At 41.1% G+C, this 27,409-nt stretch overlaps 3 protein-coding genes across 5 annotated transcripts; 1 reads left to right on the forward strand and 2 right to left on the reverse strand.

Annotated features, from left to right (window-relative positions):
• Positions 1-751: 751 nt before the first annotated feature.
• Positions 752-7,884, reverse strand: LOC135171558 (collagen alpha-5(IV) chain-like). Of its 2 annotated transcripts, XM_064138195.1 has the most exons (11): positions 7,720-7,884; positions 7,210-7,270; positions 5,375-5,403; positions 3,235-4,789; positions 2,767-3,186; positions 2,585-2,653; positions 2,439-2,525; positions 2,294-2,368; positions 2,099-2,236; positions 1,969-2,034; positions 752-1,817 (listed from the first exon to the last, which is right to left on the reverse strand). In XM_064138195.1, the coding sequence occupies exons 2-11, from the start codon at positions 7,232-7,234 to the stop codon at positions 1,453-1,455; spliced, it is 2,829 nt and encodes a 942-aa protein (XP_063994265.1). In that variant the 5' UTR covers positions 7,235-7,270; positions 7,720-7,884; the 3' UTR covers positions 752-1,452. The 2 variants fall into 2 exon arrangements, with proteins under 2 accessions (XP_063994265.1, XP_063994259.1); XM_064138189.1 differs by having other exon boundaries at positions 2,767-4,789.
• LOC135171572 (uncharacterized) lies at positions 5,719-22,132 on the forward strand. The gene is made up of 5 exons (XM_064138204.1): positions 5,719-5,831; positions 13,424-13,565; positions 14,159-14,442; positions 15,013-15,131; positions 21,376-22,132. The coding sequence occupies exons 3-5, from the start codon at positions 14,344-14,346 to the stop codon at positions 21,440-21,442; spliced, it is 285 nt and encodes a 94-aa protein (XP_063994274.1). The 5' UTR covers positions 5,719-5,831; positions 13,424-13,565; positions 14,159-14,343; the 3' UTR covers positions 21,443-22,132.
• Positions 22,133-24,132: 2,000 nt separating this feature from the next.
• Positions 24,133-27,385, reverse strand: LOC135159830 (uncharacterized). 2 transcript variants are annotated; one of them, XM_064115910.1, is made up of 4 exons: positions 27,225-27,385; positions 25,766-25,924; positions 25,400-25,653; positions 24,133-25,224 (listed from the first exon to the last, which is right to left on the reverse strand). In XM_064115910.1, exons 1-4 carry the CDS (start codon positions 27,244-27,246, stop codon positions 24,412-24,414), a joined length of 1,248 nt encoding a protein of 415 aa, XP_063971980.1. In that variant the 5' UTR covers positions 27,247-27,385; the 3' UTR covers positions 24,133-24,411. The 2 variants fall into 2 exon arrangements, with proteins under 2 accessions (XP_063971980.1, XP_063971981.1); XM_064115911.1 differs by lacking the exon at positions 27,225-27,385 and adding an exon at positions 26,015-26,153.
• Positions 27,386-27,409: the final 24 nt, after the last annotated feature.

Genomic DNA, 27,409 nt, shown 5'->3' on the forward strand with positions numbered 1-27,409 from the left:
AAATTAACTACACTATACGCAATAAAAACGCAATTTTCCACTTGTTTCATTAGTCATTAATATTCAGAAAATTGTGAAGAGATTGTAAAATTGAAGAATCTAAAATGATAACTGCCCTCTCACTGAATTGTTACTGACCATAATTTTACATATCTGGGTGGGGTATCCACATACCCATGAACAGCTCCGCAATTACCTCCTCCATTTAGAATTCCCTGGAATCTATCGTGATCCACCAAGACAGGCAACAATCTCGCACATTGTGGTTATCGATGGTAAGCATGGGTATTCCTACAACTAATTGCTGGTCTTCTCTGGCACTTTTGAAACATGTAATTGCAAGGTCAAAGGGTTCGCGCGAGCTTGCAGCACCGAGGCATGAATTTACAATCGCAATGATTAAAATTACCAGGTAAAAATGAAAAATTTGGACCAATTCTCGGAATAACTCCTTCGGTGTCAACATCGACCGATGAAAAATTATTGAAAATGTTGAAATTAATGACAATGAGCATTCCACGCAATGCTGCACCAGAGTTCACAGTAATCGCGTTAAGATCATGACACCCAGTGTGTCAGAGTTTATGTAACTCTGTGATTGCTAACAATTCGAAATAACTAATTACAGTAATGAGTGAGGAACAAGAGAAGGGAAAGGCCTCGTACATCACAATTCGACGAAAAATAATGGTAATAAAGAAAAGGCCTGTGAATTGAGAGTAAACTGTAAAAGAAAAACAATCAAGATGACTTGCAAAGATGTCTTTCATAGTTTTATTTCACGTATAAAATAACATACATAATGGCATCCCACGAATAGGTGTCTCAAAACCATTGTTACAAAAAAAAACGCTTGTGTTCTTTTCATTATTTTTCAATCATCATATAATTTTATAATTATCATTAAAATTACGTCATGCCTAATGTATTGCCTAACCGCAGATGATATTGTTCAGCGGGAACAAGTTGCATATCGTATATCAGTGTGACGTATACAGCTAACTACGGGATTACGATCTTGGATTATGGAAGACACCAGCATTCACTTTCACCCCGTGAATACGTCGTTTACGAGTCATCGATACACATCCTGATCTTCCCAACTATTTATGGTAACTCTACGGGAATATCATTTTTTTGTCTTTTCTCTAAATTCTAGAAAAGCGGAATAAATAAATACGGTCTTGTTAATTAATACATGAGGAGAATCATCACATCGGTGGAATCCTCCTCTTATGGACAATTCATTAAAAAAAAGAAGATGTAAAAAATTTAATAAAATTTATTCGGATTGTCAGGATTGACGATGATTTAGATTCTGTTGGGCTGCATCACCTCGTCCACATCAGAGGTCCTTTTTATTATCAAGGTCCAGCGCCAACAGGTGGGTATGCTGATGGCTGGTTGACATGGATTTTTTTTCCTTCATCCCTTTACTGGCGATGATTTGGCTTAGCCCGCCAGGGGTGGAAGGTATTCGCGGTCTGGTTTCGATGGTCCTACGGGTGGGAATGGAATGTTTGAGGTGGGAGGAGAGGGCCGACCGCTGGGGTACTCCGGCGAGGTGCCGGGGGTCTGCGGTCTACCTGGGGTTGGATAGCCATTTTGTCCGGGTTGGGTGGGCCTGCCCGGCTGGGCGGTGGGGTACTGCGGGGTCGAGGGGCCCGTTGGGGAGGGATAACCCGGCCGGCCGGAGGTTGGCGGTGAAGGGGGACGGCTCGGGAAACCGTCAGTGGGGGGCAGGGGGGTTAGGTATGTGGGGCCTCCTGGACGCTGCGGCCGAGAACCTGGGCCTGATGGCGATTGGTTCGGGTAACCTGCAATAAGAATGATTTCATTGTGCGGAGAAAGCTTTTGAGGGTAAATAACTCAACGTGTCCGATTTTTCCTCATGTTCTCGTTCATAGTGCGCGATTCGCTCTACTAAAAGGGTCGTAACAATAATTGATAGAGGGTGTATGGATTTACCTGGGCCGGATGGGCCTTGAGGGCCAGATGGCTCTTGAGGGCCTGATGGTCGCTGACCTGGATAACCTGTGCAAAAGATTTTCAGAGTTAATTGAAATTAATTTGGGTGGTTTGAAGCGTGCGTCATTACCTGGCGATGAAGGTCCTTGAGGACCGGGGCCTGGGTAACCTGGGCCTGAGGGGCCTTGAGGACCGGGGCCTGGGTAACCTGGCCGGGATACTCCTCCAGGGTAGCCTGGTCCCGATGGTGAACTTGGTCCTGGATATCCTGAGGATGATAAATCTTGTTCAGAGAATGCCACATGTTGACTAAATTTTTTTTTACCTGGCCCGGAAGGCTGTTGCGGCTGTCCTGGGAAACTAGGTCCCGAAGGTCCTTGTGGCCCTTGTCCCGGGAACCCTGTATGGAATGTATTGAATATTACAGGAATTAATGAAAATAAATGATCATTTTGAACCTCATTTTTTACCTGGTCCAGACGGTCTTTGTCCAGGATAACCGTCCGGTCCTTGTGGCCCTGGGTATCCGGGGCCAGACGGCCTTTGAGCTGGGAAACCTGAGGCAAAATTAGTTCTCAGTTCATTTGTCCCGACGAAAGTGGCATGTATAACTCACCTGGTCCAGATGGTCCTTGAGGTTGAGCTGGGTAGCCTGGTGACGGGCTTGGTCCTTGTCCTGGGAAGCCTGTGAAGGAGCAAGTGAATTATGTTTATGAATCGAAGTATCCCCCTCAAGCTGCCTCAACAATATCTAAAAATCTATATTTCTTCCACGAGCTGATAAAATCATGAATATACCTGGGCCAGATGGTCCCTGCCCTGGGAATCCAGGACCCTGTGGTCCAAACGGCCCCTGGGGCGATGGCGTTCCAACAATTGAATAATCGTACAAGTTCTCGTTCAGATAGTACAAGCTGGGAGCCGAGTTACAATCAAACTGATTCCACCACACGCAAACGAAGTACTCCTGGTGGAAGATAGTTCCATTGGGGCAGAGGAAGTCGTAGGTTTTATTGTTTGCACAGACGTGGAATACTTGACACTGAGTCTCGACGTCGGCGTAATACCCCGGGAACTGTTGGGCGTCACAACTGAAGCCGGTTTCAGGGACTTCAGAGTAGATTGGATAATCGCGACCTGGCTCACCGGGTATAGCAGAGTAATCGCCGTCGTCGTAAGAGCCATCATCACCATCGTTACCGTCACCTGGTTGTCCACCTGGGAAACCTGGCTGCTGTCCACCTGGGAAACCTGGCTGCTGTCCACCTGGGAAACCTGGCTGCTGTCCACCTGGGAAACCTGGTCGTTGTCCGCCGGGAAAACCTGGTTGTTGTCCACCTGGGAAACCTGGTTGTTGTCCACCTGGGAAACCTGGTCTTTGCCCTGGTGGAGGAAGGATATCATCGCCAGGGAAGGTCGGTCTCTGTCCTGGCTCACCACCTGGATAACCTGGCTGTTGGCTACCGGGAAATCCGGGTCGATCTTGCCCAGGAGGAACAATATCATTTCCAGGGAAGGTGGGCTTCCCCTGACCGGGCCTGCCACTATCGTATCCAGGAAATCCAGGCTTCTGTCCTCCGGGAACGCCCGGTTGTTGGCCCTGACCTGGCTTATCCCGTGGAAAATCGTCGAACGATGTCGGAGGGGGCTGCTTTGTTCCTGGCTGGAAGGGAGGTTTTTTTCCTGGGAAAGTACCTGGCCTCTGAGAAGTATCTGGATAGCCTGGTTGTTGAGGTTGATCAGGTCTGTCTCCCCCGGGGAAGGGCACCGATGGCCTATCGCGAGGATAACCCGGAGTTTGACCGCCTGGTCTCTGACCTGGCTGCGTACCAGGACCCAGGGGACGTGGTAAACCTGGCTGCTGTCCCTGCCCTGGTCGATCACCTGGGAATTGACCTGATGGTTTATCCCGTGGATATCCATCGGAACCTCCAGGCTGAGTCGTTGGTTTGGGTCTGTTTGAACCCGGAGGAAATCCAGGTCTTTGATCTGGTCTGTCGCGTGGGAAACCATCGGGTTCACGTCCATTCGGTCCTTGTGGTTGTTGACCGGGGTAACCCGGCTGTTGAGGCTGTCCTGGGCGATCACCCGGGAAGGGAATGGAAGGTCTGTCACGGGGGTATCCTTCGGGTTGACCGCCGGGCTGCCCAGGACGCCCTCCTGGTCGTCCCGTGGGGTATCCTTGATCAGGTTGACCAGGTCGTCCACTCGGATATCCCTGATCGGGCTGACCCGGACGTCCTCCGGGTCTTCCACTCGGGTATCCTTGATCAGGCTGGCCAGGTCGTCCACTAGGATATCCCTGATCAGGTTGACCAGGCCGTCCGCTAGGGTATCCTTGATCAGGCTGACCTGGACGTCCGCCTGGTCTTCCACTAGGGTATCCCTGATCCGGTTGACCCGGTCTTCCACTAGGATATCCCTGATCAGGTTGACCAGGGCGTCCACCAGGTCTTCCACTCGGATATCCCTGATCCGGTTGACCCGGTCGACCACTAGGATATCCCTGATCAGGCTGACCAGGCCGCCCGCTAGGGTATCCTTGATCAGGCTGGCCAGGCCGTCCACTGGGGTATCCTTGATCAGGCTGACCAGGCCGTCCGCCAGGTCGTCCACCAGGTCTCCCACTAGGATAACCTCCTGAGCCGCCGGTGGGAAATCCAGGCTGTCTCCCTGGTGACGTAGGCGTAGGTGTTGGCCCCGGAAAACCCCCCGAAGGATACTCATCTCCTCCTGTCCCCGGAAATCCTCCTGGGGGTTTCGGAGACGTTCCCGGAATCAACGGATTGCTCGGCACCGGATAATTATATCCATCCTGCGCCTAAAACATCAGAACACCCACTAAGTACAAAAACACTTAATCCATTTCTATCTTGATTCGTAGATCAGCGATTAGATCAGATACATGAGAAGAAAAAGATGAAGAAAACATGAGAAAAGAAGGAGAAAGGAACGAAATGACCTCGGCACCCAGGGCAACACGAGAAAAGCCAACACCAGAGACGTACTCTGTCTTTTTTTATTCTCTCCCCACCCATCGGTGCTATCTTCTACCCTCGCGTGGTTTCCAGATTACATCATGCGGTGCCACGAGCCGATCGCACGATAGATGCATAGTATTGCGCAATTGGAGGAAAAAAAAATAAGTTTCTCGGAGGAAGACCTGCCCGTTTTCATCTTGGAACTTCGTGTCATTCCATATCGAGTTGTTTTTATCATATCATATTTCCCAACTCCACTGACAAAGGATACAAAGTTTGCCCGCGAGGACGACACGAACTGGGAATTCCTCAAAGCATCAGAAGCAATCTCCATCAATTTTGTAACGCCCTCGGCGTTGAGAGTTTGTAACAGTCGCCATTTACTTGTATTTGTCGTGAAAAATATGAAGGAAGTCCGGACTTACCGTTGAAACATCGACGATGGCCAGCCAGGCTGAAAGAAAAAAGAAATTCAAATTATTCCAAATAGTTGGAGTATTTGGCACTCGTGATGACGACATTGCTGGGGAAACAATGCGGCTCTTGAAATTTTCATTAAACTACCGGCTCGAGTTGGTGAGAAACGAGTGTAAACTTAATCCCCGTCTTGACATACCGACAATGTTCCTAATTAATTAACGGGAAGTTATGTCACAGATTTTTCAAATCACTTCACTGACGAATCTCGTTCCGAAAATTCGCACGCAACAATCGGGGGAACTCCCGGGAGACGATCATCACACACTTTCTGTTGACTGGGTTACCATTCTCAACATCGCGTGCGTACGATTACCCACTCCCACTCCGGTTATTCACGTTTTTGTAAGCATGAAGTCACAGTTATTTGTCCTGGGAGACGGAGAATTCAGGTGCAGGTGTTAAGTGAGTAATGACTTTCATGTCATACATTTAGTGCAACTTTGCTAATTTGTTCTTTCTAGGGACTACTGGTGAATCCTATTAGAATACCTTATACTGACTAAACTGTAGTCGAATAATTTCCAATTATTAATTTCTGATCAACTGTACGATAAATTTCAATTTTAATTTCATGTATAAGAATTTGGGCTACTTTAGTTTGTAGATTAGAGCCCCTGTGAATAATTAATCTCCAATCCAGTTCCCCATCGCCAAACTCTCTCAAAAAATTTTGCATTTTCTAATGTTGAATATCGCAGGAATTGTGTAGTACAAAATTTTGCAAACGAGTCACCGTATTTGGGATTTAACAATCTATCATGAATTAGTCTTTTAAGAACATCGTAAGAACCATTTTCTCATAAGATGGAAATATCGAGTTCAGGGGGATCGGATTTCATTATTTATTACCTCGTAAAGTGTGTAATACAGCTAGTTAGCCTTTTTTTTCAACAGCTGACGACTATTATAAACATTATCCATGAAACATGAGTGCAATCTTCAGAAAAACGTCTGTTCCAAAGGAGCACCTTAAACATTCTCTGATAAAAAATGACGAGACACTTTAAAATTCCACTTAACCGCTGAACTCTAATATCATGAATATGATAATACATTAAATAGGAAGGCAGCACAACAATTCCCGAAATATCATTGATTAAAATCTCATGTGGCTTCCACCACTCGGATTTCTTTCCCAAAGATCATTTCTAGAGCACCGAAACCCATAATGAAAATCCCATTGCCTCGAGACCGCCGAAAGCCGAAAAAATGGTTCCAGTCACCGGATACACTTGACCTTTATGCCCAGCACCCCAATGCCTACAAAAGCCTCCTCCCAGCAACACGCACCAAACTCGGAACAATGCCCTTGTCTGTGAGCCACGGAACTTAATCTCCAACCCATTTTAATTAGAGGAAGTTACAACACCTCTCTTCCCCCCCACCCCCACCCCCTCTCAATCCCATCTTCACCCGTTGAAACATTCGTTTCACAGAATGTGGCATCTAGCGCAATAACACTCCACGTGTTTTTGGTACTTTCAATAATACACTCATTGTTACCACGACCCATTGCAAAACTGTCCCTCATTTGCGGATTGAGATTCCCCCTCCCCCCTCCCCCACGTTTATATGAAATACGAATCGCGGAGATGCGTCCAAGATGCCTCTCAGTAATTACGAAAATGAAAAAAAAAAACTAACGAAGCAAACCTATTCAAATAATTATATTACAACATTGCAACGAGATTTGATTGAATTCTGCATGCGGTATTTGTCGTCAACGGGTAATTTTCTGAGTAATCCTGCACCAAAAATAAAAAACTAAATAATCACTCACCCATCCACAGCAACCACCTCTTCATGATCGTTTACAGTTGCGCTAGTCGACGTGAAATTACCTAAAAAATGAAATCCAAAATTACGAAACTCAATTCCTCGGACAATCGAACTTGACTGTTCCATTGTCATTGACATCTTTAACAGTGTCCCCGACATTTCCCCCTCCCCGTGTTTATCATTTTTCCGCGGTTGCCCACGATAATGGAAAGTCCTCCTGACTCCACGACTTGTAACATCCGAGAGAGTGAAAAGCTGTAATCAAACTTCAGTTGAATTTTTTGTAGTGGAAACAAACGACGAAGTTGATTCAATAGTTAATACTCCGTCCGAGCCGGGAGAGCACTCCAATTTTCAGGCTTATGGGACAGTTGGACCGGTTGGATTAAGGGGGATAAACACACAATCCGCACAAGAACCCAGTGTTTGGGGATAAATAATTGTGGGAGAACTTGATGGAGTATTGATGAATACTCCTGGTGATGGCAGTGGACTGTCTGTAGAGACTCACCGGAGCTATTCTGAGGTTAACACTTGGTATTGGTAAAGTCAGAGAGGTGACTGATGGTGGAGGTGTTGGACTGACAATATATACTCCTGGTTAAGCACCCCCAATTGTCAAATCTCCCACCAGTGGTGATGGGGTGGTCTCGCTGAGTCTCCTGATTCTTGCCCTCTCTTGGCCTTTTTTTTCGACTCCTTGCTGGAGAGAGAGATGGGATTAAATACGCGAAATGTGGGTAAGTGGACTGCCCCTTGTGGGGAACTGGAGGTGGGGTATGTTCTGGGAAAAACGAGGGGGAAAATGAGAGGTGGGAGGACGACCTCAACTGGCGAACGTGGTGAGTGACCCATCGCTGGAACTCTGGGTGAATTGGAGGGAGGGGAGACACCGGAGATGAGCTCGTGGGAGGCCTCCGGGGTTAGTGAAAGTGAAATACTGCAAGTAGAGTAACATCCTCCAATCGGCAGAATCCGGGGGGGTTATGAGAGGTGGAAGGCGATTCTTGGTGATGGTGAACTTGCGGGGAGGATTGGGGTACTTGGTTTTGGGGGTTGAGGAATTTGTTATTTTTTTATCGGCCCTAAGACACAAGTCAAGTTTGGAAATTGAGGGACTTTTCGGGTGATTTTTATTGAACATTTCTCTTGGTGGGCTTCAAGTGGTTGTTGCACTGAAATTTTATGGCATTTCATCATTAAAAATTATCTAGCTCGTGAAAGAATCAGTAGAAACGAGTAATTGCGATTGAATTATTCCGGGAATAGTCATCATAATTATTGAAATTTAAGTGATCATATTCTTAATTTTTCAAATCGTCCAATTCCCTTGGATCTTCAGTAAATTTTCAGATGTCATCATTTTCTCCTGGTAAATCCATAAAATTTAAACTATTTTCCCATAATCTGACTAGATTTTTTTTTCATTCTCCAATTTATTCGCAAAGAGAAACGCAAAAAGACTTCCATATAATTCCTCAATAACTTGACATTGAATTAAATAACTTGAAAAACCAATCAGTCATTGCTCCACTAAGGAGTCCATTCGCCTTCCAAGCGCATAATTTTGAATAGAGGAGAGAAAGTGTTAATTCATCTGGCCTAATCTTTTATTTAAGATCGCTCATTTCCAATCGGCAATTTGGTCGGGATTTGAAAAAGAAAATCAACAAAATTTTATGGCCTCACAGTGAGGTAATCCCCATGGCAGTCAATAATTTTCTTGGCGCCTTGTGTCGGCGCATTTTATGTGCGCCTAACCCACCACTCTTTAATCTCGTCGGCATGCCAACGACAAACGTCGATGGATCGTGCCCATCAGCCAGATTTTCGCCTCCTCACTGACACGTCTCAATTATCCTGTCCGGTAATGCGCTTGAATCTGCATACGTACCCCCAATGGTTGGGAGAGTTGAGAAAAATGGCCAACTGCCAGTTACGCCGATGAGACGTACTCGATCCCTATCGAACGATTCATGGGGGCTGGAGTGTCAGTAGATACGGACCGTAGTGCGAAGACTCGGAACGAAGCGGTAGCTCTATAAAGCATTCGTCTTGGTAGTCATTTACACGGTTTAATCCCCGCAACAGTCACGATCGGATATCAATATCAAGTGGATGATCTCATCCTGCCTGATGCCATCCTCGGGACATTTCTTCATTGCCTTTTTATTTTCCTTGGAATTTTCTTCGTCATATTAAATGAAAAACGAAATTATCATGAAGAGAGAAAGTTTCGATGAAAAAAATTAATCAATCATTGATTATTAATTACTGTCAAATTATGTCAAATTTTATTTTATCCATTTAGGTATTATGCGTCGGAATAAAAATTCTCCAAGTTAAAAGAAACATTAATCGCAAATTGCAAGATACGACAAATATTTTTCTACACTCGACGCTGGAATAATTTTTATGGAAAAATTCTCTCCATGTAGCGTGCAATCAGACTTATCTGGATTGCGCCATTACACTAATGAAGTTATCCCCCGGATCAGAATCACCCTCATGTAATTCGTTTGACCAACAGTTCTTCGGAGGTACCCAACTCTCATAATTCGAATTTATCTCTCTAGTTTGACATAGCGATAAGTATGCCAGTACTGTCTGTTTGGTTTGTCAGAGGGTATACGACCGTTGAATATGAGTTTTGTAGTCATAAACGAGATTGCAGATGCAACTGAGGCATTTCGTACATGATGCGACTGTTGCGGCATACAGGAAGTCATACGAGACGCTGTTTACGGGATAAATTTATTCGAAATAGTCCACCCACTCGATGCTAACATTTGACGTATTTATTCATGGACAGAGACAAATGGCTCTTGCATTTTCGTTATTTACTTGTGTATATATTTCCAGTTATTTTCTCCCCTCTTACATTTTTCCGAAGGTTTATTTTCGGAGGAGAGGAATAAAATGAATTTCTCTAGTCGCTGGATATAAGGAAACAAGGGATTGCGAGCATATGACATTGTGCCGTGTGACAGGGAATATGTCACTGGGGGATGTCCAATTTTTTTCACCATTTTTACATTGATAACGGACTTTTGGAAGTTTTAATATGTTACAAAATTTTATAGCTTTACAACACTGACTGACAGCAAAAATTTCAAATATTTACTACCACCTCATGAGTGCTATTAAAATTCCAATGTTTCGAATGCTTCGTGTGAGCAAGTAGAAATATCTTCTGAGTCCCAATTTCAAACTGATTTCTAGATTTTTGCACAAGCAAGAATAGCAACAATTTTTTTTAGATTCAGTATATTGTAATGTTGGGGAAACGATGTATGAGAAGAATAAAAAAACCATTTGCTGCATAAAAAATTGGAAAAGTTTAATCATATAATCGTAAAGAAAAGCTGTATGATAAATTTCAAAAAAACGTAAAATTTCTTTGATTATCAGTAAATGTAATTCTGAATTTTATTGAAACATGAAATCCGTGAGATATGGTCATTGCATAAATATTCGTTCGAACGGCTAAAAAGTAGGCGATGAGGATGATTCCATGCCGAATTAAATATGAAAGTACTTTCCTGTGTTTATGGAAATTTCTATTATCAGATGCACTCGTCCACCTGCTTATTTGTACTTTAGTTTAATTCTCGGGAGATTCATCTCTGTGACAAAGAGACAGACTGAATCGCTGGAGTTTTGTGCAATTAAGAGGCTCCTATCCGTAGGGGATCAGAGTGTCTCTTATTTTGTTGCATCAAAGAGAGCATTTTGTGTTAATCCCATCAACATTCAGAAAAAACTTTCAAAAAAATCGAAAAGTCCTGAAGAATTTAATTCTGTCATTTTCTCTGAAAAAATGTCGTTAGAATTTACTGAAAAATTGACAGGACAGTAATAAAAAAATTCCGATAAATATTCATCATTCTTTTATGCTGTATCAACTCCAACGACTGGCGCACATGCAGCGACAAACTATTAATAAAGAAAATTGGAATGATAAAATGAAAGCCACATAAAAACAAGAAATTTTTTTATTCTCGAGAAAACATTTACTGAACATTTACTTCTACACGAGATGCACCAGATGGCAAAACAAGATCCTCCGATGTATCCCATTCTCCGAATTAATGACGAGAGAATAATTGCAGGAATTAGCTCAAGGTATCCATGAAAATTTCATTAAGCCGGTCTTAGTATTGTTACATATCCAACAAACCTCTCTTCATGCGAAGTAACCTCGGCTTAATAGCTGTAATGATGCGCAAGGTCACAAATTTTCATTCGAATCGGGAAAGGTGCGTGCAGTTGGCGCTTTGTTGTGGCCGAAACGCATTGCGTGATACTGTTTCCACGCTCGATGGTGCAACATTTCGTTTCTTCGGGTGATTTTTTTTTCTTCATTACTTCGACGTAAACTCAGTCCTCAACGTCTTAATCCGAGAGGGTGACGACAATATTAGTCTTCGCAATATTTATACCGAAGTGATATTTTCTTTATTCAATAGGTAATTAAAAGGGTGAATCATCTTGATTTTTTGTTACGTTCTCTCTGGTAAGTCAATTTTAATTGCTAGAAACTCATAATCTTTCAAATTCGAGTCTTAGATTTTTTTGTAGTGTGTTATCTTTCGATCGTGGTGTTGCTATCTTTAGATCGCGTCTGTGTAAATGTGCTTAAACACTAAATCGCTGTCTGATTTTCCCACACCGTTGGTAGACATGTTTTAGACAATGAAAAATGCCTGAATAGAATAAAAATTTATCTGAATTTCAAACATCGATTAAAACGTTCACACGGAAAGAAATTTTTGATAAAAATGAATCTACCGTTTTATAAAAGGAACTGTCAGAAAGAACTCTGAAAAAATTGGTGAATCAAAGTAATAAAGTTAATGACACTTAAATAAAGTGAATATCTGGCGAAACTCACTTGTAAAAAATTCAATGATGACGAAAGAAAATATAGTCCAAAAATCATAACGTTAATTTAATGGAAGAAATGGCCATCCAATGACTGGAGCAATTTCCCACTTATTCAATTTGTTAACCAACCGATAATTATACTTGGTATTCCTCATCACGGGTGAATGCAAGGCCTTCATTTCGATTCAATCCCGTAATTGTAGATCCAAAGTATTTTCCAAACGCGAGTGATGAGCACTCGTATCGCCAAATATAGACCAACAGTAATCATTCGACACCTCGCACAAATGTCTCACAAGAGGGGAAACCAAGATGCAATGCGACCCAGAATACCTGCACTCACTCATTAAATTCTGGATATTTTTTATTCTTTTGCCACATCCTAACCGCAAGAATGTCACGGGTTTATCACTCAACTGTGTTCTCTGACATTTTCGCGTTGTGGAGTCTGAGTTATTGATGAAACTGTGAGATTCATCGACGGGGATTGACGGCAGATAGCTATCTGAATTACGAACGCAATTAATAGGTAGGTTTCTGTTAACACTGGTGTCGTTGCTGCGACACCCACGCAGGGGGAAACTCAGAGTATTTATTTAGTATCCAATTTCAGGAGATCTATGATCCTAGCTTGGACATTAGAAGAATTTTCCCTCTGATGAGGGATTTAGTATCAATTAGGGATTGAAATGTCAGATTAATCTGGTCTGAATTTATGGAGACATCAATATTCCGTTGGTACTGCAATTTTTCAGACATTTTCTTGCTTTCGACTACATGTATACTGCACTAATATAATATAGTCCATGTAAAATATAGTAAATTACATAAAAGACGTATTTTTCTGGCTAAATACAGCATCGCCTGGGAATAATTTTCCTTTGAAGTGAAAAATGAATAACAAAACTGGACAAATAACAAAGGGGAGATCAATAAAACGCGATATCCGACAATTCTAGAACTTTCTACATTTCATCCTCTCCACGTATGATTTCAACCCCCATAATTATCTCCAAGTATATTACCCATTTTTTCCGAGCAAATGATACAGACGAATTACCTCCAAAAATTACAACACGATTTAAGTAATAAAAAGGAATAATTTCATAGTAAAAAAATCGCGTTAAGAAAGCACCAACTCATATTACATAAACTCGAGTACGGGGGAATAAAGAGAGTAAAGGAGTCGATGAGGTAATCAATGAATGGAGAAGATACATCCCATCTGGATACACAACGGCCGACAAAATCCCCGACTTTTACAACAGCTGTCACTTATTCTCCAGCGACCCCTCATTGTAGCCCACTCTCATCATCTTTTGTTCCAGGACATCCAGCTCCATAATCACCACAAACTGGAGCAGGAAGGAACCGAGGAGCTGTAGGAAAAAAAAAAAATCACGTGACGTAAAAACTATTCTCTCCCCGGATGATATACACCAGACGCCCATTCCTCGTTTTCTCGATCTCGTAAGTACTCGATGGAATAAAGAACAAAGTCTTTTTAGCCATCTCTAAACACACTGACCAATCGTTGAATCAATCCACGAGATATTGCGTAATCCGAGGAAACCAATGGGGTCAGAGGGAAAGTGGACAGGAGTAGAAAGAAGGTCTGATACTGTCAGAAGGGAATTTTATTTTTTCGTAATTTTAATTGAAAGCATGATAATGAACAGTTTATGGTAAGTAAATATGTACTCGGTTGGCAGGAAAAATTCATTGGGATCAAATCGATAGGTATCAATAGTAGAAAAATATTTTCGACAGAACCGCGTGCGATTTATTCTTCTGGATTATTGTTTTCATCTATATTTTCCCATCAATCAATTGTTTAAAAATGCAAAACCTGAATAAAAGCTCCGGCCACCTTCGTCAGCGACTGATTTCGTCACCTAGTCCCCTCGTGTTAACATCCAAATAGAAAGCAACAAAATGCAAACATATTATCGAACGGATTATTGCGAAAATCCTCCCCCGGGGGGGAGGTCGGTTGATTGAATTAGCGGCAATACGTGCAGTCACGTGGATGACACGCTAGAGGACACTTTCCATTGTTTCAGGAAGAGGGTCCCACCTGATGCTGATTGTCGACGGGTCTGATCGTGCCTATGAGTCTGTCCGTGGGACATTGATAGGGTAGACACTAGAGTGAATTTCGCCAGTAGATGATGAGACAGACCTCGCATGCTTTGCTGCTCGCCTTTCGATTGTTTCCGCCGTTACCCGTCACGCCACTAGAATATTCATGATCTCGGGATTATGTCGAGAAACCATTTCGAGTGATCTTGATCGGGGGAGGAATGGTTACTCGGAAATTACTGGGTGCAACAAGGTTATCGTCCAGGTGACGTGAATATTTTGTTGGTGGATTTTAATTGGAGTTGCTTAATGTTCGAGAGAGAAGTTGTTGATAAATATTATCCTTGTGTTCTATAAAAGTGGATCATGAGTCAGCATTTCCTCACTCGATCTCTAAATTTATTACAAATTAATATATGATGATTAATTCTTATTTCACGTTGAAGAAATTTTAGTTTAACGCATAATAAATTATTTACTCTTCCAGACCAATAATTTTTATTTTCATCAGAATAAAGTCTGATCATCGTGTACTAATTTCTGGGAAAATTACCTTGACCAATCAATCTTGGGGATTCTCTTTGGGAGGCTGATAATAATAAAATACTGGATGCCGCCTAATTCACCCAAAGTGGTGTGTCTTGTGACACCGTTCGATCGTGCGGTGCATCTTCATCTCAGGTCTCGAGGACGTTCCAGAAATCGTCTATGATCCACTTTCTCACGGAGAAAAAAATTTTTTTCGTTGGTTACATCAGTCACGCGGCTCACTTCATCATCCGTCGTTCGGTAATATTTGTGTAACGCAGGTTTTCATGGACTCATCTTTTTACAGGGCGGAGAGAGAACAACTCCAGGGGTTATAACACGTCAAACGGTATTATCGCTCGGTGATGATCGAGCCTTCTCACCCGTTGCTCGCCAACGGCACTCACGATGTTGGAACTTTCTCAGGTACGTCAGAACGGAAGGCGCTGGGGAAGCCGTTACAGCTAACCCTTGGGATGTTATTCACTTGAGAATTCCAAAACTAGGAAAATATTTCATCTGAGAAATTATTTTCATGGAGAAAAGAGACAGACACGAAGGCTTTGGAATTCAAGTCATGCAAATGCAACACTTCAATAAGTTTCATTATTTATTTTAACTATTCATCTAGAGCACGATATACCGGCCATTTTCTCACATCATCCCCTAATAAAAAAGGGTCTGGAACTAAAAAATTGTCGCAGTATTTTAATATCAAAATTCAAGCAAGAAAAATACGAAAAAGAATATTCTGATGGATTTGAGACGCCTTCACCTCTATTCACCCCGTCACATATAAATCCTCTAGACTTTTAATGATTGCGGTATTAATAGATCCCAGTAGAAATCTCGTGAAGCGACTTCAATGCACAATTGAGAGGAAAAAAATAATAAACATTGAAGTGTCATACAAAACTCTCATAAACGACTGGAGTGATGGTATGATACTGTCTTCTCGTTATTCCCGACGATTGCCTGGAAAAATCGTCACGATAAATAACAGTTTACAAACGAGATATTAAAGCAGCGCGTTGAAAAAATACGGTATTTATCACTGGGAATTTAAATAAAAGGGAAAATATCCACGCATCCGCATTATTCAAGAGCCGCATTCATTTCTCCGTCATTACCCATGAGGATGCACTCACCATTATGTCATAAATATTCTCCGTTATGACATTGGCTCATATATACAAATGTTGATTTTCAATGCGCTGGGAGGCTGTCTCTCTTTAATTGTCATCATAATGTTTTTATTCGGTACATCTAGGTGCACATCACAATCACTTTCGATTCGGGAGACCTGTACTCCCCCATTCGTTCATGTAATGTTATTCTGATGCATGTTATTACGCGACACGTGCTAGTGGCTGCGTCGACGTGACTCTTTGAATTTTCAGCCAAAGTGCTAAGGGTTATTGAACATTAGTGGCACGAGGAAAATATCAGAGGGAATAGACTTAATTAACGGTGTATTTTTTTACAGGAAAACTTTTGAACTTTTAAGACAAAAAAGAAACTAAACTTTTGAGGGAATAAATTTGAACTTTTTCGAATCAATTGAGTCAATGGGAAACATCAATAAGAACAGTCTGGATGATTTTTATCTGGGCATTAATTGATTAATTAGATTTCCTCTCGGCGCATGTTAATTTTGTTTAACTTGGTTTTTGGTTTTAACAAATGGTAGAATAATCATCATTATCATAAAATAAAACATCACATAGTTATGACTTGAGTCCCAACTAATCGTTCACTTCATCTTTCGAACAGAAATATAAAATCTCAAACATGAGATTCAAGTTTGCGTAAATGCTGATGTATTTCGTCATAACATAACTAGCGAATTGAATGGAAAGATGCGCAACCGTAATAACAGTGGATGGGTAACTTTTATGTGAAATAATCTCGTAAGCACGCAACGCCACTTGTAATGGACTCTCCTATGAATCCGTCGCTCATGATCGAAGTCCCTGTGCAGAATATTTATGATACATTTTTCATTTCTACTCGTTCTATTATCGTTGGATGTGCATGAACCCCGGTAGAAACTAAAGAATGGGCTAAGATTGGCCGAGGATGGCCCAACGTTGGCCTAGTGTGGCCCACTCTCTCTTCCATTAGAGAAATGCCACAACATTGTTCGCATCATTAGCATTCACTGACAATCCATTCAGCGAAATGTGAACGTACAGACGCGATTGGACCACCGAAATATATAATTTGAGATGACATCTCGAAGATTAAAAAAACACGAAAAAAATCCCCCAACTATTGGATTTATCAGTGATGAATGGGCACGGATGCATCCTTGATGGATCAATTCGGTTGGCAGATTGACAGACAATAAGGTATGACCGGATCGAATTGTCGGGCTATGTCATTTCAGATAAATTGGTTGGGGGTTGAACTCTTGCGCCATATGGAACTGGATTTTTTATTAATATTCATATTTTTTATGCTCAGTACCACCCAAATGCTGGTTAACATTCTGATATTTTCCTGCATTTTGTCGTGAAACGTTTTTTTTGTAAATTAACTGATGCGAATGATTTATTATTGAAATTCATGGGCCGCTGCAACCTATGACCCAAGCTGCGTCGAGTGTAGAACAAATAATAATCGGTTATTAAAATATCTATTGTTAAAATGTCAGGGAGAAGTTCACTTTCCCAATATTTCACTGAAAACAATGATTATTATTTCAAACAGGTGTTTTATCATTATTATATTCTATTAGTCACCCAGTTATCATCATTACAAGCGTATATATAAATATATACTTACCTATGTAGGGCCTTAAATTGAGACGTCTTGAAAATCCCAGTTCTCCGATGCAATTTATATAATTTCATGCTGACTTCACTATTCATTATTTAATAATTATTTCGTTTAATCGCAGCGGCAGTAAAAAGTCACCCAAGCTCTTTAGGTCCAGGTAGCTGGTGTGAATGTACTGAAAGATTAGCTGTTATGCTTCTCTGGGTGTCAACAGACACCTAGGAAGAATACTCGACCGACCTATCACCTGCAGCTAAAGGGAATAAATATAAAATGTTCACACGACGGATGAATCAGCGCCATTCTCAGGGTGTTATTCCACTGGCCATTATGTACCAACATTCAGTGTAATGTATACCGTCCTTGAGTATTGACACGAGGAGTTAAATCCTCCGTCCAGTGCACCAGGCATTGACAGAGGCGATGCACCACTTGTAAGCATCGAAGAATGATATCAAAACGAAATAGAAAAAAAATATGGAGCTCTTAGTCACGACTCTTGCGAGACGATAGATATGCCAATGTTTCGAGTACATGAGAGTAACCTTCTTTCTTATAGACCAATGATTTATTTCCATCTCAGGGTAACTGATGATCTATCGTAATGATCGATTGGGCAATTCAATAATCGTGTTAACCGCTGTTTACGGCTCTTTTTTCACTTCATTTGAGGAGATCTTTTTAAGGTTGACAGACTTTATGATAGTCTTGGGAGACCTGGGGACATTATCGTGATGCGGATTTAGCCAACGATCGCCATCCATTGACAACTAAATCCATGTTTTTTCTAGTGTTTAGGATTCATGAGGATTTGTACAAGTTTAATGACATCGACTTGATATATTTAGTCGTAATTTATTTTCCTAATTTTTTTTTCTTGACCATAGAGTGCGCGAAAAAACAAAGACAGTTGGGGGGTTTAAAAAATACCTTGACATCACGATAAAAGGACAATTGATTAAATTTTTCAATCGGGTTCATAAAGGCAAGTGCGGAACCATTAGCAATTCACCTTGAATGCCCCATTACCAGAAGAGCCCAAAGGTTTCCCTCCACCTCGAGCGTTAAAATATAGTCCCGGGTTGAGCTGGCCGAGTGGTTGACTCTAGATTCGATCGGGCAATCCTGGCAAGAAGGTCGGGGGCCCGTGGCCAATACAACTGTACATACCCCTCGATCCCACGATCCCATCCGTGTCCGTGACCACCTTGTGCACAGAAAATTTTTCTCCATCCGTATTTTTCTTCTCAATTCGTTGGTAGGTGATTTCGAAATGAAACAAACAATCGATCCGGCGAATTTCGGGGATCCGAAGGCTGGTCTTCACCGCCGAGGCATTGTCAGTTGGATTTTTCTTATTCATTTGTACCCAGTGGCCTCCATTGAGAGATTACAATCTTATCGAATTCATTTTCTCAGATTGGGGCTTCAAGCCCTTCATTGTTCTGTCGGCGATGAGGTCCCCTTGGAAATTGACACTCATGACCTACACTGAGAGGAAAAATTGGCTCTCCTGAAAATATATTAATAATAAATATATAATTCTCAACTTTTCTGATGGTCCAACGCCAGATATTTTTCAAGGCGGGGGTATTTCAAGGAATTTTTTCCATAACGTAGTTTCATGACAAGTACGATCACAATTTTTCATCCCCATAAAATTCTGCCTGTAAAGCCATGGGCCCCCCACCAAGCCCTGTGATTTAAATTCATCCCTCCAGTACACCCCATTTTCATTAGGCAAAAATTTTGTTCATGCATTTCACCCTCACCCCAGTGATTCCAATAACGTAAGACCCCACGGGGTCATAAACAATGAAAAATCCGCTGCTGAAATTATTTGGTAATATTGAAATAGGATTGGACAGTCACGAAAGTAAAAAATACGAATTTCAGAACATGTCGAAAGCGATGATAACCGAACGAAGCTAGTCGATGTATTTTGTGCATGTACATGCCCCTATAGAAATCATTTACCTCCCCCATGTGCGTTGTAGCCGTTAGATGTATAATACAGTTGGCCGATGTATGACCCCCGAGGGCACTCGTCATTATGACGCAACAGATGTGCGCATGTACTATCCCCACACTCAATCGCTTCCGATCCTCTCCTTTCCATCGTTGCATCTCAAATTATATTTATCATTTTTAATTTTTTTAATATTCACTTGATGTTTACGAGCGAGAGATCGCTCTCCTCTGAATTTGGTTGTGCATTATTGGTCAAGTGTTAAATTAAAATCCAATTTTCCCGGGAGAATTATAGAAGAGGCCGTAAATCCAAACACAGTGGCTTCATCGATTGTGCAATTGATGCCAGTGTGCAGAGAAATTAATGAAATGGAATCATCGAAGAAACGAGAATCCGGTCTCAGCGTCAATGAAGGAGTTGATTCCCTCATCGACATTCCGATTTGTCTGAGTCAGGCGGAAAGTAAAAAATTTCGTTCTCTCACGAAAATTATTGTTTCAATGGAAATCGAGAGGGATTGGTAGCTTTGGTAATACGATACTGAGGGATCGTGTAGCTTCATAGGAAAGGTAGGAACAATCGGTTGAGCGTTCATATAAACTCATTACGATATCCTTTGAACATGGAAATTTCGATGGAAATCGTGAGTCACAGGATATATGCGTCAACGGATGCCCTTCTATTTATTTTCCTTTTCTATGAGAATTTTTTTTTCAGGAAAAATGAGTCATGGATTAATATTTCAAGTAATCAAATTTTTTTCAAATTAATCAAAAAGTCGAGACAATATTTACGTTGTACTTGGGAATTTATCGATTTTAATTTATTTTATTAGAATCATTTGTGTAAGTTCCCATGGGAATGTCAAACAATGATGAAAATTAGTTAGAAATTTAAAAATAGTTTAATGGTAAACCCTCTAATTCGAAAGATTTTGAAGGGAACATTGACTCCCTTCGGAATAGAAACGGCGAAGTCGGGTTGTCTCATAAAACATTCCGGAACTCCAACGACAATCTCAATTCCATCGTATTCTTTTTCTCTCTGCATTTCAACGCAGATAAGTTCGGTTAAAGTTTTCCCTCCCGAGATTATCGAATTTCTAATGGTTTTTTAAAACGACTTTTTCTGGGAAAAAGTTTGCGAGGAACGTCTTAAATTATCCGAGTTAAAATGCATGGGTTATTACCGAAAAGAATTCCAGTCAATAGTGTATGAATAAATTACAAGGTTTTATTCCTCTCGCTGAGTGAAAAATTAATTTATGAGACATCATGAATTCCCGAAGTCGTTTTTTTCAAAGTTTCAGTGATTCTGACGCAGAGAAAAATTTAAAGAACCATTTAAGATTGAAAATTCAAAGTTTAACTTTGAACAACTACAATGCCTCCCCATTTCTGTGAAAAAAATCCAAATTTTTGCTTCACGTACTTTCAAAACATAAATTCCAGTTCATTAATTCTGCATTTCACCGCACCTCAGGTACACAATTACAATATTATTGTATATAACCTCGTAGAGCACGTCTGCTTGCGAAAACGATGCTACCGCAATCTTTAAGAGATCATCATCATCACTATAATCATGGAGATGTAAAAATCGATGTTGAAATCATCGCCACCCTGAGTAATTTTCCTTTGTACCGGAGGGGGACACATGTTCACTCCTCTCTGATTGTCATCGTCTTCCGCCATCGTCTGGTCTACGTGTCACAGTTGAACGAAAGAATGCCAGTTTTATCACGTTACATGATTTTCAGCCGTCACCAATGCTCGTAGGTAACTTGACGAAGTGCTTGCCCCGCATCATCGTCCCACACACGTCTCCCTGATAGCTCGATTACACAGCTAATTGAATTATGCTTCACATGATCAGATGGCTTTTATCCTCTTAAGACACTCATTTACCCTCTTGCAGCGGTGGAAAGCCTTACGGGATGGGTTGCACATATGACTCGAGTGGGTTTGTGCTCTCACGCAGATAAAAGCCGGACCGAAGACGTCTCTCATACATTAATGTCAGGACTCGGTATCTCACTGCACCAGGGGGTGGAAGCACGGAGCTGACCCGGTGAGAATCTCACTATGAGGAAGAATGAGATGTAAATGGATATCTGATGGACGAATATTGAATAACTAGTGAGTCTAGTCCGAAGATCGGTAAATTAATAATATGAATATTCATCAGTTTTTGAAACTCCCATATTGATTCACGTCCCATGTTACCATTTGACAAATTATAGTTGGATCAATTCTACAATTTCTATAGTTCAAATTTTTTCTCTCAATGCGAGAACAATTTTCGCTGAGAAAATGATCACGTTGCGGTGTAAATTCTCTTCTTCATCCACAAGTAAGTTGATTCAACTCACCAGAAGGTGCTTCAGAAAAACATATAATTTTTCCGAGGAACAAATGTTTTTCTCCATGCGACTGAAGGAAACCCTCTTAATACGATACATGAAACATCTCCAGAATTCATCAACAAGTTTTATCCACAAAAATTCCGCCCTCACCCATAAATCACGCTTCGTAAATCATTCCCCTTCGTCCGTGGGTGTTGGAGTTTTAATGACCATAAGAAATAATAGTATTAGACTCTCGTACCGGTGTTATTTCTCACATAACAATTTACATCGCGAAACCGATGGTAATGATTCTCCTGAATCTGGATGTAAAAGTTTCATACTGTGGATGATGCTGTGATGCGATGAGTTTGATGAATGAATAAAATCTTCTGAAACGTGTAATCAAGTATTATCCTGTTCTCAGGGTGGTGATACCACTGGCGGGAGTCCCTGTTCAATCTAAATACCGATTTCACGAGAGAAATACGACCGAAAAATCATCCCAATACCGACAATTTTATAATCACCCAGCAGATACTTTTCCATTACGTAAAATAAATTGCAAAGCCCGCCGTTAATTGGAATAAATTTTCACATATGATTTTCCCCTCCACAAACTCATATCTGAATTATTCAATAAAAAAAACCACATCAGAGGGCGGGATTACGTGAGCCGGGTGGCTCACATCATCCTCTCATCCTGTGTATTTGCGAGTGTGTCACTGGAGGCATAAAACTAGTCCCTGGAATAAAATCCACTCGCTTTCACCGATGCCACGAAAAGCTTAACGTTAAGAACAATCTGGAGAGACAAAATTTCTCCAACTCGTACATGTGGTTCACGATTCCAGACCATGATTACCATTTGCTAATCTTGAATTACGTAAAATAGGCTCTTCCGGTGGGGGAGACGTGCTGGGTGATTTGTGAGGCCGATTATGATCGCTGGCAGTGGCGCTGGATTAATCAATTATTCCAATTGAACTGGTTATGATTTTTCATGATTCAGAAGGAAAAAAGTGGGCCGATTTTACCTTCTCTTTTTCATGAAAACTTTTAATAATGGCCCTCACAGGGACTGCGTAACGAGATGTGCGCATCGGATCACCTTCTGAGTGGTATTTATCTCTGGCAAATGGGGGAGAGACTCGGGGATTTTTTAATGCAAATATTAATCACTAATGGAGGGATATAATATTTAGATGACACTCAGAAAATATATTTTGTGGTAGAAATTGGCTTTTTTAGTCAAATTAATGAAATTGAATAAATGTTTGGTGCTAATAATTTATTATCGCATGGCCATGGTCAAAATTATGTGAAAAAACATGGGGTCATTAGTGGAGACTGTTAATCAATCATAAGATGGTCGAAAAAAAACGCGATCGGACGGACTTCACGTTTCCTGAACTTGAATCAATCATTTTCGGGAAATATTGTGAAGATGAGCAAATGATTTTTTAAAATTGTTACTAGGTTTTTATTGTTTGCGCAAACAGTGTATACATCTTTATTACAAAACCAGTAATTGGAAAATTTTACGGCCGGTTAATAATATATTTGAACAAATGGCCGCTTCATGACTCTCGTGTTCAGTGTCCATTTGTATTCGGCCTTGGCTAGATTTATTACTTTTAGTAATTAACGTAATATTATACCGAATGATATCTGTGGAATACTGAAGTTGTACCAAAAAACAACGGAAAAGGAATATTGGAATTTCCGAGTTACCGTGTAGAGAGCAAAACAAACTACATTATTGGCATGGTACGGTGGTCTTTTCATTGACCTGCCGGAAGCCCTCTTGATTTTCGACAATTTTTTTATTCTCTTAACCGCGCACACCACCGACTACCCTTCATCACATAATTTATTATAAATTGAAATTCATTCTGAGAAAATTAATGAAAATTCTGTTTGACAGACGGAAATGGTTTTTTCAGTACAATAGAATTCTTTTTCTAATTTTTCGCACGAAAGAAACGTCGGCAATTTCTGAAGTGAGGTGTAGACGAGGGCTTCATCAGTGCTCGGAGCTGTGATTACTAATAGAGCGGATGGAATCGCATGCCATGTCAGCACATTATATAGAAATCAGCCGGTATAAAGTGCTGGATGTCGTTTATTTCGCGCCAAGATCGTCGAGATGAGGATCGTGATAAAATAATGTCACGTTTGTGGGCTACGTTTCAAGATATTTTTCATTGGTGTGCGATACTACGTCGGGGATTTCAATGGGAGTCATTTGTTTGGGGCAGATGTGTAATATGTCAGTTGCAAAATCTCCATCGGGAAAATGGGATAATAAATAACAAGAGGCTCGATAATTTTGTAATAATTTTCGACTTTCATATTCCTATAAACTCCAACGAATCACAGAAGAGTTAGACAAATAACAAAATCAAAAGCGATCTTTCTGAAAGTTGGAGCACAATTTTCAAAATTTTGTGGCTGCTGCAGATTCCTCTTATAAAATGAAGTCTTATTCATTTTTATATCAGGGCCAACTACTGTGTTATAGCATCGTATTCTCAAACCGAAGAAATCATTTTTGACCAAAGTTTTCTTCAAAAGTGTTCCGACTTTCCAAAGAAAATTATTGAATTTCAGATTTTTTTCGTTTGCTTATTGAGTTTTGAATCCCTTGCTTGATACTTCCTGAGCCAATGGAGAACGATGGTCCTGATTCTCTCGGCTTTCTTTCGGCTGATGACCGGTTCAATCTTCCCAACCTCCTCCATGAAGTCGGCGGTAAAGTCGTCCATATTGATTGCTTCTGTTTCATCAGACAGTACAGCATGGACGAGCCAAAAACTCGTCATCAGTCCGTACAAGTGGTGCTTCTGGAGTTCATCCTGGAACCAATCGAGTGACATTTCCTTCACATCTTCCTCCGGAATATTGGATTGCCGCAGCTCATCAATCAACGCCGAATGATATGACTCAATTAGCTCCTCGTAGTTCTCCTCGATGACAATGGATTTTGCACTGGAGTACATGAAGTAGTGGAAGTCAATCGCTGCCGAGGCGTGGCGTGGAATTTGAAAGTCAATCAGCTTGACATCGACCACACGACCGTCCGCATCATGTTTGAAGAGGATGTTGTTGTTCCAGACGTCTCCATGGCTCAGTACATCGTATTTTTCATTTCGATGGACCACCTGCTCTTTCATCATCTTGACGGCATTACCTACGTACCTCTCCATTATGTCGATCGCCGATTCTAGCTCCTCATTGGCGTCGTCAAGAGATTTCAGGTGAGCTATACCTGTAGTGATGCTCATGTCTAGAGAAGCACCCACGCAGTGTCCATCATCTTGAGGAAATACTGCCTCGGTTGTTGCAGACATCAAATCCTGGAATTTCTTCGGGTCTCGTCGCTTCAGGGCGTACGATCGAGCGTGAAATTTAGCTAGTGTCTGTAAGAGGAGATATTTATTATGCAAATTACTCTATCTCTTACTCTATAAAGTACTCATTTCAATATCATTCAGAGTTAAATTCATGATTTGACTTTTCAATTGATCAAGTAATCGTCATTCTCGAGAAAATGGAACATTTCTGTTTAGAGAATAAAAATAATGAATCAATTACCTTTAAAAATGCTTTGCAATGCTCAAGATCCAATAACTCCAGTCTTGGCATCACCACGTACCCTTCATTCTTCAGATCGACCATAACGATCTCCTCCTGATCAGCGAATACACATTTGGGTGCGATGTCTGGGATTTGTGGCAGCACACGGTTGTACATGTGAGCTTCGTTGCTGAACAGATCGGCATTTCTCATGAACTCGGCTATAGCCCGATGACGTGGATAATGTTTTGTCATGAAGGATCCGCTGTAGACTGTGAACGTAAGGAGACCATGAAGAAGTGGAAAATTTTTGCGCTTCGAATAATTGAAAGAAATAAATAAAAATTCAGGAGGATTTTCCACTGAATTCGCAATAGTACTAACTTTCACCATTTCCTCTTTCCCCGGTTACTCTCGTCTTCATGACTACAGACATGTAGTTATCACCGAGCTTGGTTCCTTCAGTCTCTTCCGCATGATTTATCAACAATTTTGGATCCTTCTCGGCAATTCGCAGGATATTCTGAAAATGCTCTTGAAGGTCTGTAATTTTGGGAATAGGAAGGTTACTCTCGTCACTTTGATATGAGATCATTTAGTCTAATAAAAATAATGGCTTGAAACGTCACGGACTTGATGATGATTGATGAACAATTTGATGGTGATGGCACTTAGCACCGAACCTCGAGATTGCGAATAACTAAACGGGAGTAATAGCGCTGCTTGCATTGGCAATGGCCCGAATACCCAGTGACACACCTACTTGTGGACATGTGTGCAGAGAGACCTTGCACTCGGAAATGAATGTCTCGAACAGCAGTTGGAGTGAATAAACTCGGTGTTAGACGCGAATGCGTCATTATTGCCCACGCGTCAACACACTGTACTCGTTAGATTTGAGATTCCAATGGCAAATCGCTTGTGGTAATGACACACTTCTGAATGATATCTCAGCTTGATGATACCTTCAAGGATGATAATAGTGAAAAAATACGGGAAAATATTTCACGGTGATAGAAATGCTTCACTGACATTTTCAGTAAAAAATGTGACTACTGCTGAAAAATTTATAATCAATGCGTTGTCAAATTTTTCCAATGATAAGTGTTCAATGACAGATCATTAGCAGATAAAAATTTTTCTGTAATGATTATCTTCGTCTGCTGTGAAATAATGCAATAAGCGTATTTAAAATCCGCCTCGAACCAGAGAACATTTTCTCTATCTCTGTTTAAAGCACCTGAAGACTAGTCAGTCATTAGTAATTTATAGAAGCAGTACTACAAGGCATTGCCCCTATTACTGTACAAAAGCATGAAATGCTTTTTGTGACATACCCACTTCGTTGGAATTTATGGAAATGGTGAAGCTATTGCGCGAGCTCCTAAGGTGATGCGTGTGGTTATCAAATCTATTGAATCATTACAAGAGTCATTACAAAACTAAAATGTTGGAAAAACCTTGAATGTTATTCTGGGAAAAAGTCATCTTGACGGATATTTACCATCGTGCAACTTTTTTAGTCCTTATGATTCCGAAATCGTGATGAATAATAAAGAAAGATCTTGAAACTACAATTAATTATTAGCTTGATCGGAATTAATTCAATCAATTTCAACGCGATGAACTCTTTTTTTGCAACAGATGATCTTCGAGGAAAACAGCTGTACAGTCAGCAATGCATGTCTTCATCTCATCCACTAATTTTCTAGTCTAAGTATAGGAAAATGTTTCGCCAGCGTTTGAAACATTTTGGTATATGAAAGATGTGGAGCGATGAAACATTAATGCATGTGAGATTTGATGATTGAAAATTAAATGTTTTTATTTTTCACCAGGATACCTGACACACTTCGACGCTCCATTTTCCACAGCGCACTAGACCTAGGCCAGCAACGAACTATTCTGATAAAACTATACTATTCCCTTATTATGCTAGGCAATTCGAGGGGGGTGGGAGTGCACTCGAGTGAATGAAGACCGGTGGAAATACCATCGTCAATGACGCACTAGTCGTGCTTTTCCGTC

This window comes from Diachasmimorpha longicaudata, chromosome 2 (assembly GCF_034640455.1).
Source record: "Diachasmimorpha longicaudata isolate KC_UGA_2023 chromosome 2, iyDiaLong2, whole genome shotgun sequence".
NCBI lineage: Eukaryota > Metazoa > Arthropoda > Insecta > Hymenoptera > Braconidae > Diachasmimorpha > Diachasmimorpha longicaudata.